Here is a 17,327-nt window from a genome sequence, read left to right as displayed (position 1 = left end):
GATTTTAAGATTTTTTGAGATTTTTTTTCCAAACATGTCGACATATGCTAAGATGCCCACAGGAGGCAAGTATGCATGAGATGCTTACTTCACGGGGAGTAGCGATAGGTGGTTAAATAACAGTTGAAGACGAGGTAAGAGTAGATGAATACAACGCTTACAGTTAGCTTCGCGGAACACTGGCATGGAAAAGCCCGTGGAACTTTTATTTTTCACGGCGTAATGGAGCAAATAAAAGAATGACACGACGATTACCTAACACTCTTGGTAAGTCATTTCGGTTGCAAGGCTCGACAGTACTCTCTCAGTCTCCTCTCTCCTCTACTTATCTCCAGTGAAGAACAGATGAAGCGTTTTTCGTTTCCACTACAAGGAAATAAAAAAAAACCGTCTCTTTTCAACTACTGAAAACTTAGTATGATACGCGTACTCCCATCCATCTCCATGGTAAGCATTACAGAATAAGCACATCTTCCTGTAGAGCTGATATTCATTAAATTATTTTCATCAACTTTCTTGTTAATTTACTTTGAGTCTTATTTTGAAACGCTTAACTCTGTTCTCCCATTCGCATGATAAATGTTTACAGTATGAAGAAATTTAGCTGATTTACTATTTTGCTTTTGTTTCACTACTTAAATGAATGGTATTAGTCGTTCTGGTTGTATTGGTAACTACATCGATTGCAATCGATCCTAAGGGCCTGATTTTACATAAACAATAAGCTTAAGTTTCAATTAAATATAGACCGAAAATCTATTTCACGGTGAATGGCTTTTGATAGTCAAGGAAATCTCATATGTAATACCACGGGATTTATATGGCTTTTTAACGACAAATAAATGTTAAGGAACGAGCTTTATGTCTTATTCCTAGGAGAAGCATGAGTTCAGAGCAATAAGAAACTACACGCGATGAGGAAAGCTTCTACTCTTCGATAATGTCTGTTATTACTGTTACGGATAGAAATCCGAAAGACCAATTAACGATCTTTATTGCCAGAGGTGCAAGAAAGAAAGGTTTTTGACACAGATTCACATTCTATTATATGCTTTCTCTTTGAAGAGTGGGTGTGAACAAACCTTCAGTCTTTCAAGTTTCTCTACTCTTTCTTTTATACGCTGCCAAATGACTCTTGTTATCTGTCATAGTTCGGTGCGCTTAATCATGTGCAAGCACCGCAGTGTGCACCTATGTTGCTATCCAAGCAACGTCACTTACAGTAAATTAGAGAACTATTGTAATGCTTACCATTCCAAACGAGTCCTGTTTTGAAACTAAAGTCTACTTAATTGGAAAAGTTTGGATTCAAGGTTAGTCAATATCTATCCGATGACCGAGTGGTAATCACCAGGTTTGCCAACGGAGATTTAGCCGTCAGATGGGTCATGTTCCATATTAACAAGGGTTCATAAATGTATATGTATATGTATATGTATATGTATATGTATATGAGTATATACATACTGTATGTACTCATCAATACTGAATTACCTTTACCATGGGAATAACTTATACCGAAATGAATTACATATTGTAAGTCCTCCTCAGAAGTATGATTTAAAAAAAAATAACAGAACCTTACCCACAAAGACCTGTTACGTAATCTTTATTTGTAATCAAGACAGTTACTGATTTCGATTCCATTTATTACGCATGAGAAAGTTGTCCACAAGTTTGGCATTAGCTGTGAATACATTTTTATTCTGTCAGTCACGCAATCAATTCGAGAATATTTTCTCTATGAACAGCCTTGCCGCTTATTCTTCGTACTGAGTAGAGAGCCTCTTCAACATAATATTGTCTTAATTTCTATACTGAGTGCCCTACTCTTAATATATCATGATTTAGTTTTTTTTTTTTTTTGAGAAAGAAAGCAAATATCTACTGAACACAAAGAATACGTAACGAGTATGTTGATAGAGAAAGTATCCCCATGACTGACAGAATAAGAAGGTACTCCGGTTAATGTTAGACTCGTGGACAACTTCTTCATGCATAATACATGAAACCGAAATCAATGTCTTTAATACAAGTAAACATCACGTAACAGATCTTGGTGAAAAGGGTTTAATTATTCTTTATTTCAGTTATACTTTTAAACGTGGTAGAAATAATCCCAGAGACTAAATTAATTTTTTTATGTTTAATCAAATGAAATAAGAAATAAAAATCCTGAACTGATTTGATTATATAAATTAACTTCACAACAACGGCTGTCGTCTACGGCTCTCACCGAAAGAAGCAAAGATGACAGGCAGCGGTGTTCTTTAAAAAACAATCTATTGTCACTTAAGAATGTTAGGAAGGCTTAATTGGAAGTAATTCATCAAAGAGAAAAAGATAACTGACATGTAAACTAAATTTTTTACCACTACTATACTAATGATACCTCTGTTATCAGAATAACTTGAACATTATCGAAAAACACGCTCATGAACATAAATAACTGCAGACGATCGAAAGAGAGCCATCAGTTTGGACTTGCAAAGGCGTGACTCACCAAAGCAAAGATTATTGATAAACATCATACATATCACAATAAATGACAGAATGAATATTTGTTGAATTTACGGATGCATTTATCATGTATTCTATCGATATCAGACTTTATATGAAAATTCCAGTTACGTGCATCCAAACAACTGCGATATCATCTATATACAGTATATATATATATATATATATATATATATATATATATATATATATATATATATATATGTATATATATATATATATATAAAACTACACACACACAAACACACGATATATATATATAAACCTTATTACCAGCAGACACCCACATATACTGTACATATACACAAGTACATCGCACGAAAAACTCTTCGTAGGAGAAAAACTGTTCATAACAATACTGCTATTAATGATAATTATAACAGAGGGCTCCCCTTATATAGAACAAGAAGAAGAAATTCCATTCTACGCAAGAAAGTGATAACCTTAAACCGTTAAAATTTTATTGTTATATGTCAGTAAATAATCTTGTTAAAGAAATTAATAAAAAAATATTCTGGTAATTTTCACGCATAAGATTGCAAACCATAAACATTCTTTTTTACTCTAATAACAAATATATCTTAGAAAATGTTTTCCAGCAGAAGCGAGCTCTTAGATTTTATATAATCCACTAGCCTTACAACAATTATTGACAGGGATGCCAAATAAAATTCTTACTTGCGATACTGATTCACTATATGACGGCTAAAATCTTTATGAATTCCTATTACATCCATACTATTGCCCACCAGGGAAAGTAAATTTACACATAAAATATCGACATTATGAAACGTTTGCCACCTGGAATACGTCAAGTTGAATTGATTGTAAATACGTCACAGCAGAATATATCTGAATATTCCTAAAGATCACATAACTGACTGAAGCTAACAAAGATAAATGCAAATTGCGTGACACTTAATCTGAGGTAATTACGAATGCTCACGGGCCTTTGTTGTCACAACGTGGGTAAATATTGGCGATGTTTATGAAATAAACTGAACAAAACAAAGGCAAAACTAGCGTAAATAAGTAATTATTATTTATTATTTAAAGGAACAAAAAACGACCTATAATTATTCTAAATTAAGTGATTAAGAAGAACTTAGCATCTGATGACCGTCGAATCTTCGCAATGACTTACACTTTCTTCGACCGACGAGGGAAAGTGGTGGCGGTTCCCACCTGTTCCAAGAGATGAAAAGAGAAACGTTCCCGTCGGCTATACGGAAAAGTAGCCAGTTAGGGGAAAACGTTTCGAATATTGTCCAACAATTGTACCATTAGGAGTATTCTTTCATATCTAATACGTACAATAACTTATTGTTTTATTCAAGGGCGCATACCATCGCCCTACGGTAACCCACACATTTGTGGATTTAAGTTGTAAAATAAAACCAATGTTGGAAACTCGAGGATTTCCCGCCAACTCCCAGGTGTATAAATGGCGCGAACCTCAACATTAAACCACTCTTTGCAATCGAGGTCTCCTAAGCAACATGGCAGGCATCAAGCTGGTAAGTTTGTGCTGGCTTTTCCTGTCATTTTCATCAAGACTGATTGATTTGATATTACACACTGACGTAAACGATTAGTAAGAGTTGTACTAACTTAAGAGATATGAGAGCATTTTTGCGTCTACTTTGCACCTGCATCTTTCCAGTTTTTGCATTAAGTGAAACTCGCAGAAAAAGAGAAGTTTGTTACTCTGATGTTTTCAAAATCTATGTAACCTGATACTGGCCATTATCATCTCTGTCATTAAAAAGAAAGCATGGCTGTCTAATACATCTCTAGCATTAATATTTAATAATTGAAAAATACGATATGTTAATTTCGACAGTCTTGTGACTAGCCTCTTTACGTAAGCTTTGCCTATCACTACATTAATCGATAAATATTTTCATGCATTTATTACCATCATGATATCACTAACTTGAGAACTGATGATGTAAAAAATAAAGCATGAGGATACAAAAAAAGCAAAACTCGAACACCATCACTTATGCAACAAAACCAAAAACTGAATAATCACCTGTGTTAAAAAAAAAAAAAACTCAAATGTTAACCTCTGTGCAGCTGACACAAAATTCGGACACCAAACTTAATGGTCCAGATACAGAACTGACTCCAAACCAAAGACAAATCTACACACACAATAACTGTACATATAACACATACATACTAGCATTACGTGAAAGATGATAATGTGTATGAAGTTTGATATTAGTATTAAAATCAGCCTCTTATGAACGTAAGGCATCACTAACACGAGCGTCATTTTCATGCTAATTGAGAACGCACTCTCGGCTTGCTCTTCCTTCGCTTGCCTTTATTTCATGTGGCATTTGTTCAGAGTACCTTTATGCCCTATTGTGTCCTAGTCTTTGATAAAAAAAGATCTAAATACGGTACATGAAATAACTGAATGAGCACACGTTCATTTTTGCATATTCAGAGCAACTCAGTTTCATCGTGCTGCCAAAGGGAAAATATTTTTAAGATTGGAATGATTATATTGAATTTTCAATTGTGTTAAAAAATTAAATATCAGAATATTTAATGAGGAAATTATGTACTATTTGAAAATGTCATTCGTAAAGTTCCTTCACATCTACAGTGATTAAAATTACACGCACATTATATATATATATATATATATATATATATATATATATATATATATATATATATATATATATATATACACATACATATATGGGTGCATGTGTGAGCTTGTGTCCTTTGTGCTTAATTTTATTCATTTTATTACATCTCTCGGGCAGGTTTCTGAAAATAAACACAGACAAGATAATCTTCGTGGGTGGACAAAATTAACTAGAAGTTTAAATGTACATGAAAGTTCTTATCTCATCTCCCGAACAGATTTTAGCAGCCGTGACACTGGCAATGGCGGTATCTGTCAACTGCGAGCCTCTGGGTCGCCTTGCGCGCCGAGCCGTTCTTCTTGATGAAAACTTTGGTAAGAATTCCTGACTCAAAAAAGTCTGTTGATGTTTATTCTGTTCTCAGCTAACCATTGGTTTCTTTTATGAAGTTTGATTTCAGTAATTAGGGTTTGGATTCAGATCATGATTTATTGGTGACTATTCATAATGAATAACTTTACTGCAAGGAAATGAACAGGTGTTTAGAAAATTTAGCTTAATGAGATTTTAATAAGATATTTTGGTGGAGAAACTTACAGGCGTTTCTACCATTTTTTTACTTGCATTTTCCCTGTGAAATGCTGAATTCCCTCCAGAATGATAATGTATACAGTACTCTTTTACTAAATATGGCCTACATAATGTTCTCTGGTTTGAATGATTGATTGATTTCTTTATTTACCTTTGAGATATTGCCATCTTATGTCCAGAAATTTCCCTATTAGAAATCATTTTACTTTTTTAAACTCTTTTCCAAATTCCTAGAGTATTTAACTACCTACTTTTTAATATTTCTAAATGATTTTATTGAGATTAAGAATAGTGTTTATTTGTTACCCTAGTGATAGAAATTTTAGGATATAAAATTTAGAATGAGACAATGATTTTCACGACATTCGTTTCGCAGTACCCAGGGGTAAACAGGTAAATATAGGTTTAACACAAAAGTTAAAGAAAACTCTGTAATAGGTGCATTACAGTAGGTAAACACAAGTGATGTATGAATGGGATGCAACGTCATATCCCAGTCCGATCAGTTTATGTTTTATCTCCCGCTTTCTATTGTTCATTGTTTGTACAATTCATGTCCACGAAACATGAAAAGGTCACCTCTCTGACAGTAACCGTAATAACCAGCAACTGCCTACACATACACACTCTCCCTAGCAGGCGATGAGGGGGAGGATCTGACCTCACGAGATTTCAGTTCCGAAGAAGACTTTTCGGAAGGATATCTAGAGTCTGACCTTCCTCTCTTAGAAGTTGGGGAAGAAGAAGATGAAGGGATAGTCGCCCAAGACACTAATGTGGTGTAAGTTTCGTGCATCACAGAAAAATGGGTCTCCGTAAATTTGTGCTAATCTTATTTCCTAAAACGTTTGATTCGGTTAAATTTCTTTGAATACGTAGTTTCTTTCGTTGAATCAGAGAATAAAGAGTCGTTATTATGTAGATTCTAAAGAACATGTAAACCTTTCACGAATATCCTTAGCAGGATGAGAAGTAAAAAAAAAAATAGACGTCACTCTCCTCTTTTCCCTATGTAGAATGTTTCAGAAATTGAAACTATAGCCACATAACAGTGAATTATCTCTCTCTCTCTCTCTCTCTCTCTCTCTCTCTCTCTCTCTCTCTCTCTCTCTCTCTCTCTCATGTAGGAGATAGTCACAACACACCTGTCACACACACGCTTTCTCAGAAATATTTCACGAATTCAGAAATGTCATAAATTACCTCTCTCTCTCTCTCTCTCTCTCTCTCTCTCTCTCTCTCTCTCTCTCTCTCTCTCTCTCTCTCTCTCTCTCTAGAATGTAACATCATCCAAATAATAACGTTCATAACGATAAATAACGAAAAGAATAAACCGACCTATAAACTTCTGAACTAGTTATATCTTTTGACTCCGAGTACAATAAACTTTACTGAAGTCTGCTTCTTCCTTTTCTGGTTTGTGCTTCTTAGACGATGTCAAACGATCACGTTTTCTGGCATTTCATTGTGTCTCGTCGCCAATTTTGCTCCAGAAAGCTCGCAAGAATGGCAAAATTGAAGAGGAAACATAGCTGTCAACTACGGCGGTATCAAATGAACCACTTCAATTTTGCCACAGATGTTGGCTATGGTGTCAAAGATGCTTGGAAACGTGACACCGTCTGCAGTCACCTTTTTTTCAACGCAACTATTCCACTTTACCATCTGCATGCACATGAAATTCCTAGACATGTTAAACGAATAAAATTAACTTGATTAAATTTAAAGAAAAAGATCCAATCTCATAATTATTCTCAATGACGAATAAAAGTTGTAGTTTCAACATCGATGGTCAGTGACCTCGAAAACAGATGTTTAATTCATGGAGAATTCACGTTAGTTTTAACCTTTTCGGAATTCACTTGAACTGCGTTTTTTCGTTGTTGATGACAAATTTTCAAGGTCAATTAATTCAGTTATGCATATGGATTCTTTTAATATGTCTGGAATCTGAGTGAAAACTACTTTTTTCCGTAAAGTTTTTAAACTTCCAATATAAACACGTGACAGCTGTGTTCAACACTGATGGAATATCTCCAAACCGACTTCATTTTTACGAAGATATATGTATAAGTGTGTCTTTGTGTGTGTGTGTTTTGTAGTACACGAAATGTTATCACCACTGTAAAATTGACAGGACGCTGACGCTAACGAATTGAATAAACCCTTGGACTGCGAAGTCATGCACCACCCCTGTGACTCAGACCACAGCTCACGTTAAATAGCTTTTATATCACAAAAAAGACACAAAACCGACATAACAAGAAAAAGACCATCATATTTCTTTCTTCTAAACGATATTTTTTCTTACATTTTACTGAAACCTATGACTGGGTGCGTTTTCTTGTCTCGTTTATAGTACGAGAATGCTGGCCCTGTTTTCCCGTAGACTTTAGTAGGACGGTTAGTGTAAAGTGAGAGCCGCTAATTTTCACTTTTATGAATTTCCACTTCGGGGTTCAAGATTTTTTTTTTTTTTTTTTTTTGCGATCATCAAACTTTCTAAGTACCGCCGAGGCAAGGTATCAAGAAAGCTGAAATTGGCAAAAAGTGGGACACTCAAAAGAGCGAATCTGTGTGTTGGCAATTGGCCTTATTAATTAAACATCAGTGAAACTGATCCAATGATTCCTGAAAAAACTCTTAGCTTGAATTAATGGTATGCATTACCTGCGTGAATTCAAATTAGATATTTATGCGCTAATTAAACTGGAGAAAACAGCCCTCTGGGGAGCCTAAAACTCGTTTATAGTAATACACTCATGAAAAATGTTACTGAAACTTGCAATAGGCCTTAGGAGTCTGATATATGTGTTAATGAGTATGGAAAAGCAACTGATGCGTGTGAGAGGGAGAAAGTAATCCAGCAGAAACGAAAAAGGTAAGGCACTTCAGATACGGAAAGTAGATACGTAAAGTAGAATCGATACTAGAAACTGTACAAAAAAATGTCATAGCTCAGTGGTTAGAGAAATTTAGTCGAGTATCTATATTTACATATAGAATAAATAGTCACTAAGTCAGATAAATAACTTACTATTACCCTCTTTCTGTAGCAATACGTATAGCGTCAAGTAGTATAGTAGAATTTCACTGACTGGGAGATCAGGTCTTTTAGTAAGCTACTTAATAATGTGCTCAGCAAGTATTATCTGTAGTTACCTCTTTCTCTTGTAGCCTTATGTATCAGTAATGGAAAGATATATGAAATTTACTTTATAGTGAACTACTAGAATATAAGGTATATTGTTGAGTTTTCTCAGTAGATGTTTTGCCTATTTTAGTTTATGGCTATGCTTCAGTTAAATTACCTATCTTTTGAAATTATAACAAGCAATAAAGCAGGATATCCTCGTCCGATTTGGATACTATATAGGGCGCACCCAAACAACAGTTAAACATGTCATAGACACATGTCGGTAACTTATCGCGCACACACCACCAACAAGCTGAATACAAGTCGGTGACTTATTTTCAACGTTTTTGTGATATGGAAGCGATGAGTTGCCGATGAGTGTTTATGACATGTTTTACTGTGGTGTGGAGGCACCTCTAAGTAATCATTTGTTGAATGCTGTCAGAAGTACCGTATGCTTGTTATCATTTCATTCAAACGACAAAATCTTGCGCCAAAGTAAGACAAGTATTTTGCAGTTATTACTATTAGTCACGCTCTTTATACATCAAAATATGACTAAAATAAGCCTACCCCGAAAGCAAGATTTTGTTTTTTCAAAGTAAACAGGGATTTAGAAATCCTTTATAGTTACCAGTTTCTCCAAGAGTATGACTGAAATAATGTATCTCGCTACTGAACCCAAAAATCCATCTTTAAATTAATTTTTATCACAAATAGCACATTGTTTCCCAAGGAATAACACATTGTTTTTCCCCTGAATCAACCATTGTTTCCAGATTTACAAAGTTTTTCTCCTTGAATGAAAATTAAATTCTTCCTTTTAAAACTATTCTATTCCTCAATTAAAAAGTCCTTCAATAAGTTTATTTTCTGAATAATGAAACATTTCCTCCCCGGATAAACCCCCTTTTTTTTCACCCCGAAATTACATGAACTTTAAGTGAGATGCAGTATTTCCCTGACTGTAATGCCTCCTACCAAGCAGTAGTGTAGAATGTATTCCTCCTTCACAGCACCCATAGCATCCATAGTTGGACAAGAGCACAAAGCTGAAGAACCAGCCCTACTGCGCCAACGAAGGGACACAGTCTATGCTCCCCCCGTTCACCACGGTACCTACAAGAGGGGTAAAGTTGGGCCCGTTTACACTTTCGTCAAAACTGACTACAACGCCAACTTCAAATGGGGAGTTCGCCATCGCGCCGGCAGCCAGTACGCCGGAGGATACCATTAAGAAAAATATATGCAAAGTGATTTAAGGCATAGGGAAAGACGTACGAGGAGAATGCTCGTGAACATCGCAGTAATTCAAGTCGTTTTATCCCACAGTGATTAATTACTTTGTTTAGGAGCATTTTCATTTCTGAATCGTCAGCTGAGGTTTTGTTAGGGCCTCCGTTCCCGAATGCGTACACACTAGACTGACTATACTACAGGAGACCTGTGACCTAATCCTGTAAACAAAAAACCTTAGATTTATTCTAAAAAAAAAGGTGTAATTATTAACAATTGTACAAAAACAGTGATCTTGTTATCATTCATTTTTAAACGCTTTTGATTCTACATGTTCCCAGGAGAGAATTTTTGACTCCTGATTATAGCAGTACTTCAACAGCATCGTTTTTATTCACTTTTACATTAAGGTTATCTCAGTGTAAATTACATTATTTGACAAGTTTAATCTTAGAACACTATATTTTGATCCTTATTTTTTGCAATTAAACATTCCAAAAACTTGCAACAACCGCTGTCTTGAGTTTAACTATTATGAAAGGTATCTTTACCACTGCCCATTATTAAACAATAACTGTAAGCACTCAGTGAAAAGTCCCTTGTCTACACAAGAAGCCTCTGTCTTCCAGAGATCTTGTATTCTTGTCCAGTAGCTTCCCAAACAGGAATAAAAATTCCCAAGAAAACTAAAGTTTAGGAAACTGGTGATCACTGGTTTTTCCCATCACAGTACCCGAGTCCTACGAGGACTCTTTGGGCGTCCAGAGCGCCCAGCTCGACAACAGCGACGCCCCCTGGTTCCCGTGGGCCCCATCTACTCTGGCTCGATCCCGACGGTCTCCGGGCTATGGAGGTCCCCCTATTTGGGTGAATACGTTCGCGATGACGGACTACCATGGGAATTTCAAGTGGGGAGTCAAGCACAACGTGGGCCACGGACACCACTGAGTTCCTACGAACGGCAGAGACAGCGGCCTCTAGTCATCCAGGTCGTGGATGATCGCTTCCTGTAATCCTCACAATGAATCTTATAAGACGTCCCACCATCAGGATGTCTGATTGACGTTTACAGGGAAATATCATATCCTTCCCTTGTGAATGACATTTTTTTTTGTGATGGAGATCAGGACATGTAGGAAATCATCCTCGGCCTGGAATAGAATGTCCTTCTGACCCGATCCTGACCAGTCACACATGTCTTGTATATAGTTCTATGTTATTGTTGAATCTCTTGAGTTTTGTTTTTACTTTTTTGTAAATAAAGAGGCATCATAAAGTCTTTCCACAGATTTATTTGAGTTGTGTTTACAACAAAATTACCTTTAATTAAGGCTTTTAGGTTTCTCTTGCCAGAGAAATCAGGGACATTTGTATCCAAAACAAAAAAAAAGTGTACAATAATGGCTGCAAACAATCATCTGACGAAACGAATGGCCTTTTTTCAAGATGATGCATTTAACACATCGTAACAACCATTAATACTGACCCAGAGCGGGTGGTCAAGGCTTGCAACCTCATTTTAGAATACTGCAAGGAGCTTTGGAGTCGGGTCCGAGTGACAAAAGGTTACAAAGAGATCTGAGATGCCAACAAAATCAGAACCTAATTTGCCTCTTTAAAAAGTGCTAAGTAGATCAAAACAATTTTCCACAAAAAAAAGTCAATCTGTTCAATAAAAATCTGCATAACTCAGGCTCACAAGATTTTTTCTAAGGCATTTATAGCTTGCATGCAATATAGCATATTGTTTACAGTTTTGAAAATACGTTCACAAATCAACCAAGAAGCCTAAACGCTTCTGATAAATTTTGTATAACAAGCGAACCCAACAGACAAACATCACTGTCACCATACTTTTAAAACAAAATCATTGTTGTTCTTTCTAGTAGGGGAAACAGTATCAGCAGTCTCGTTATACTCGAATGCCCAAAAAATATTCTTTGCAGTTTAATATGGTCCTGCAACTATTTCGCTAAATGAACAATGACAGAAATGATCCTCTCCACCACTCAGCATTAGCAAATCAAGCTTATCAGCTAGGAAACTTGATAGTTAGTTGTACCGAAAACACTTACCTCTGGTCACCAAGTTTAATAGGCCACAATTACAAGTTGGGATAATCCAAACAACCGAACATCGACTTGCCACTTCGATAAAGCTGGCAAAACTTCTACTACTACTACGACACTTACTATTAAAATAGTTTAACCAGATCACTGAGCTGAATATCAGCTCTCATAGGGCTGGCCCGAAGGATTTGAATAAAATGAAATACCAGGTCTAGGCCCCGGGTCAAGCGCTGGGACTACCATGACGCTAACGGGTATTACTGCTCGTGGTGAGCGCACAAGTTAAACCGTACAGCCCTCTCCGACTCCTGTCTCCAGAGGCATCGGTCTAGACACTTTTTCCCCAATCATTGATTTTGCAGAACTATGACTGAATGTTACTCATGTTTGGTGGAATGAAGCCTTTCTCTTACTTGGAAAGTCAACTTCATCATCGCTTTTCTCTATGACTTATTTCTTAAACGTTTTATCATATACCTAAGTTAAAAGTCAGTTACAAATGCATTCTCAGAATTCTTACGGTTTCAGTTTACTTGCACCATTTCCGATAAATTCTTTCCCTCTCCTCATTGTACCTTTAACAACTTACTTTCCGTCAAACCTTACTTTCTGCTTCAAAATTCCTTTTGTGTAAAGTCAACCAAGAACAAGCTAACGAAAACGGATAAAGAATGTAATAATGCTCTTATACTTGAAAGTCAGAAATAAAAGCAAATGAAGCATACCTGAGCCAATGATATGAGAATCATGAATCAACAAGACACTCCACGAGGTTATATGTATCGATCAGCACTGGAATTCTGGAATCCTGAGTGGAAAATTAACGGCAATTTTAAAATAATTACTACTTTTATACTGTTTCCGCAAAATTTGCATTGATCGCAGCATTGCTTAATTGTAAGAAAATTGCAGTATATTGCAAATTTGCATCCAAATTCTGCAATTTTACCCACTTCACAGGAAAAATCCACTTTTAACTTTGGGGTAATCATTAATACACAACCTGCATTAAATATTCGAATTCCGAAACGAGTAAAATAAAGGCGGGCGGGGGGAAGGGAGGGGAGCGACAACACCGTTTTCTATGATGAATGTAAAGGGACACTGATAAATGTTGATCTTCCCTCGCACACACTTTATGCAGAACTACGTGGAGAGGGCGGTTCAAGCATAATCTTAGGTAACTAATGTTCGTAAGGAACGGCTAAAGGCTTGAAATTTGGAAATAGATGCAAGTCAAGACTAACTCCTTTAAGAACCTTTAAGGAGTGTTTTTGTCTTCACATCAAGGTGGGTGGCGTACGGAAAAGGTCAATCCAAATTACCTTTATACAGGTGGTTAATGCACAGCCTATGAAAGACCAAAAGTGAAAATATGGAATAAAACAGAGGTAGGATCAAGAGTATGTACTAGTGTTGAGTACAGTGTCTGCTGTCAATTTGGGGAATAAGGATCCTATGCAGTGACATATTTCAAAATTATATCCTGGTTACGTAATAGATATTCTATAAAAATCAGCAGTGAAGAGAGGGCAAAGCAGTCCGTAAAGACAACTCCACATTTGAATGAACTATGCACCTATTTCTTAAAGATGGACTGTTATATGAAATTTAGGCCTCAACGGAACTTCAGTGGGTCGGCCTGAACCTAAGTTCAATCAGAACAGAATATAAGTTTACCGATTACGTAGCGGTGGGTGACCACACTTTACCGTAGCATTAAAAAATCTTTTTTTTCTTTTAAGTTTTAGCACCAAGGTGGGGTATCCACCCTGCTCAAACTCCCATAGGCTCTGTTTAATTCAAAGCACCTGATATCTTTTGCAAAATGTTAAGAGCATCTTGAATGGTAAAGTAAAAAGACACCTCACTTATTTCATAAATCAGTGATGCAGATAAAGTTTGCAAAACCAGACCAGTGAGCGACATCAGCCTCCATGATATTCTCATTTGGAGACCAGTGACGCTTGTCAACCGAACGCCGTTATACAACCGAGACCTCAGAAAAATATGAGTTGGGAAGGGGGGAGGATACGACTGAATCTTACCCTGATTGGAACTATATAACTATTTCTGAAAGGATGGAATATTGCAAGATTCAGAGGCAGTTGAAGCTGAGAAAGAATTCCAAAGCTAAGCTGTAGGAGAAAATGAAAGTCATTGAGCCATGAAATCTGAGGATTAATTTCCTCAGATTAAATACTCGTATGGAAAGAGGTGGTCAGACTGGTGTTACAAAGCTCCTAGAAAAAATGACATAACTCTTGCAGCTCGACAAAGCGGCGGCAGAAATAGTACCCATGGAAAAAGACTGAGAAGCAACATTGCAGTAGGAAAACTTGGACAAATATTAAGGGCAGGGTTACTGATCAGACGAAATCCCTCTGATACAGCCTTATTTAGGACGGCGATAAAAGACGAGGCATTCAAAATATGAGTAAAATTCCAAAAAGGAACGAATAGAGCCATCACAAATTCTTCGAAGATGAAACATGCTACTGCTTCAAGACAAATGTTTAAACGAAGGGTAAAGGTTTCAATTTCTTTTGCCTGAAAATAGAACCGAAGGCTTTTGTGGGTGAGGGGACAGAGACATCGGCAGAAACTGTTCATTAGAGGTAGAGAATGCGCTCGTTATGACTGCATTAATAAAAAAATATCGAAGAAAACATATTGTAAGATATACGTGCTAAATAATCTGGTTACGATGTAAAACAGCACCCAAAACAAATCTTATTGATATGGAGAGAGATTTACACAGATTTATGGTTTGCCCTCCAAGTTATCTTTATACTCAAAAATATATTCATACATATTGGCAATTTTCCTTTTGTGAAAAGGAACAGTATTCAAATTAATTTTCTTGATTACTTCCTTATGTAATGTAGTGCGAAAACGCGAAAGATGAGGTGGTAACATCGAGCCCGCCCGTATTTGTACAGCCAACCGAATATTTCACGTATCTTGCAACCTTCACGTATCTTGCAACCTATGAATTTCATCATGAATAAGGCGGACGTTCACAAACTGTGAATATGATAAAACAATATTATACGGCAAATTTATCTGCCCTTAAATTTAGAAATTAGCATTCAACTAAGTCGCGATCAGAGACGCATTTTGTATCGTCTCGAGTATATAGAAAAACATGTCGTGAAAATTACAAGTTCAACGATCTAGAAAAATAATTCTCATCGTTGAGGTTTTCAAGAAGAGTCGACTCAGACCATGTATCAGTTGGTGTGATAGGCGCAAGGAGGTGTATCGGATGTGTATGACATTTAAGGCCGTGTAAATAATTCACACTCAATAAGGCCAAGATCTTCACAGTTCGACTCAGTGCCCTCGTTCTTATAAGCTGGACAATTTCTGAGATTTTCCCATCATTCATTTGTAATATAAAACTTTATGTTTTTTTTTTCTAACAATTTTACAGTTTACATTAAAAAAACAATATAAAATTTACTTATGAAAAACAATATAAAATTTACTTATTTCATACAAAATAAATTAGCTACGAATCAGGCTAAGATGACTCATCATAAATTTCCTCTTTTTAAGACTGCCGTCATGAAGAACTGTTTATGCGCTCTAATGATATTCATTCAAATATCCTTTATTCCGATGACAGTCGTATCCTGTTAATTTGGGAGAAATTGTTTCAGGAGAGCTATTTTGTTTTATCTTCAGGTAATTCGTTGATTCAAACGCTTACGATGAAGGAAGATCTTGACCAGAATATTTGAAAAAAAAAATTATTTCATTATTACATTTTAAAGTACCCACTTGCATCACCAGTATATACATGACACTTTGCTGTACTCGTGTAAACGCCTCTACAACTTAATTTTCTCAAAACTTGACTTCGAGATCAATGAATTGTGTTAATTTTTTACGAATACGTCTAATGTCACTGCTGTGTGACATATATTAAGATTCTAGAGTCTAGAACTAACCGGTCCCTATCCAGATACTATAGTTTTTAAATAAAAATCAAATACTCAGACTGCATTTAAAAGTAGCCTTGAAGTCTGTATGCCTATTCTGCGTGTTCTTCTGGATTCAGAAATAATAAAACAGTGGAATTTTTTTTTTTTTTTATAATTTCTTTGTGCAGGTCACAGAGGACTACCTCATACCTCTGAGAATGGTTACGAACGTGATATTGGTGGATGTCCCGCCATACATAGACACCTGGTTTAATTATTCTATTTCCCCTGGAGAACTACAGCATTATTTTGCTTATGACGTGAAAAAAATAAAGCACCCTTAGAAAATACAATTAAGGCTACAAATATAAATATATAAGTAACATGTTGTCGACTACCTTACTATTATTATCATAATAAGCCAAATAAGCCATATTCATAAATTTGGTGGCAATAACAGGTAATCTTGATGTATATGTCTAAATATAATCACTTCTGTTATAAGCCATATACTCCCTAGATGGAAAACATAAACACCAGAAATATATATTGCTCATGGAACTGCCCCAATTGATCTCTTTAATAGGAAGTTAAAATGACACCCGGTAAATTTTAACAACTGTATGCATCCACAGTTGCCACGGTACATTGTTTCAGTACAGCATGCAGATGCAAAGGAACCCTTGTGATTAATTTACTAACTGACTTCAGGTGCGGGTGTAAAGAGGGCAATTCTCTGCCGTCCTCGGAACTGAGAAGCTACTGGTCGTGATGTTACTGCCTCTTGGTATCATCATCAAGAAGCATTATTACTTTCTAACCACCTCATTTCTAAGTAGTATTACTACAATGGATTGTGAAAAACAATGATTTGGTCTGAATATGTACGAATGAGACGGTCTGAAAAACACCGTTTCTGTAGTTATCTGTGTTAAAGGAAGAAGCAGCGACAAATGCTGGTTGAGTCGACAATCCCGATACTCTTGTGAGATGAGAAATGGGTCTTAAAATGCAAGCTGAGATGCTTATGTTTACAGAAAATCCAGTTTTTCAACGAGAATACGGAAGTATCTACATAGATTACAAGCGGGAACCAGGCAATGTAATTTAACGGAAGCTACAACAGGGTTGCGATGCATGTTAGCATGGATGATGGAAGAACTGAAGTGAATAACTTGAGTAAGAATTCAGCATTATATGTAAAAGAACCCTTGAACGAGAGAAGAGATGAATCATA

At 36.1% G+C, this 17,327-nt stretch overlaps 2 protein-coding genes across 4 annotated transcripts in view; one reads left to right on the top strand and one right to left on the bottom strand.

Annotated features, from left to right (window-relative positions):
• Window positions 1-17,327, bottom strand: part of LOC136849181 (uncharacterized) — a 1,024,479-nt gene that overhangs the window by 931,144 nt on the left and 76,008 nt on the right. The window lies entirely within an intron of this gene.
• Window positions 3,993-11,371, top strand: LOC136849176 (uncharacterized). 2 transcript variants are annotated; one of them, XM_067122289.1, is made up of 3 exons: window positions 3,993-4,037; window positions 5,407-5,503; window positions 10,823-11,371. In XM_067122289.1, exons 1-3 carry the CDS (start codon window positions 4,020-4,022, stop codon window positions 11,038-11,040), a joined length of 333 nt encoding a protein of 110 aa, XP_066978390.1. In that variant the 5' UTR covers window positions 3,993-4,019; the 3' UTR covers window positions 11,041-11,371. The 2 variants fall into 2 exon arrangements, with proteins under 2 accessions (XP_066978390.1, XP_066978388.1); XM_067122287.1 differs by having other exon boundaries at window positions 9,873-10,965.

This window comes from Macrobrachium rosenbergii, chromosome 20 (genome assembly GCF_040412425.1).
Source record: "Macrobrachium rosenbergii isolate ZJJX-2024 chromosome 20, ASM4041242v1, whole genome shotgun sequence".
Classification (NCBI taxonomy): domain Eukaryota; kingdom Metazoa; phylum Arthropoda; class Malacostraca; order Decapoda; family Palaemonidae; genus Macrobrachium; species Macrobrachium rosenbergii.
The sequence above is the reverse complement of the archived record's forward strand: the minus strand, read 5'-3'. Positions and strand labels throughout refer to the sequence as shown.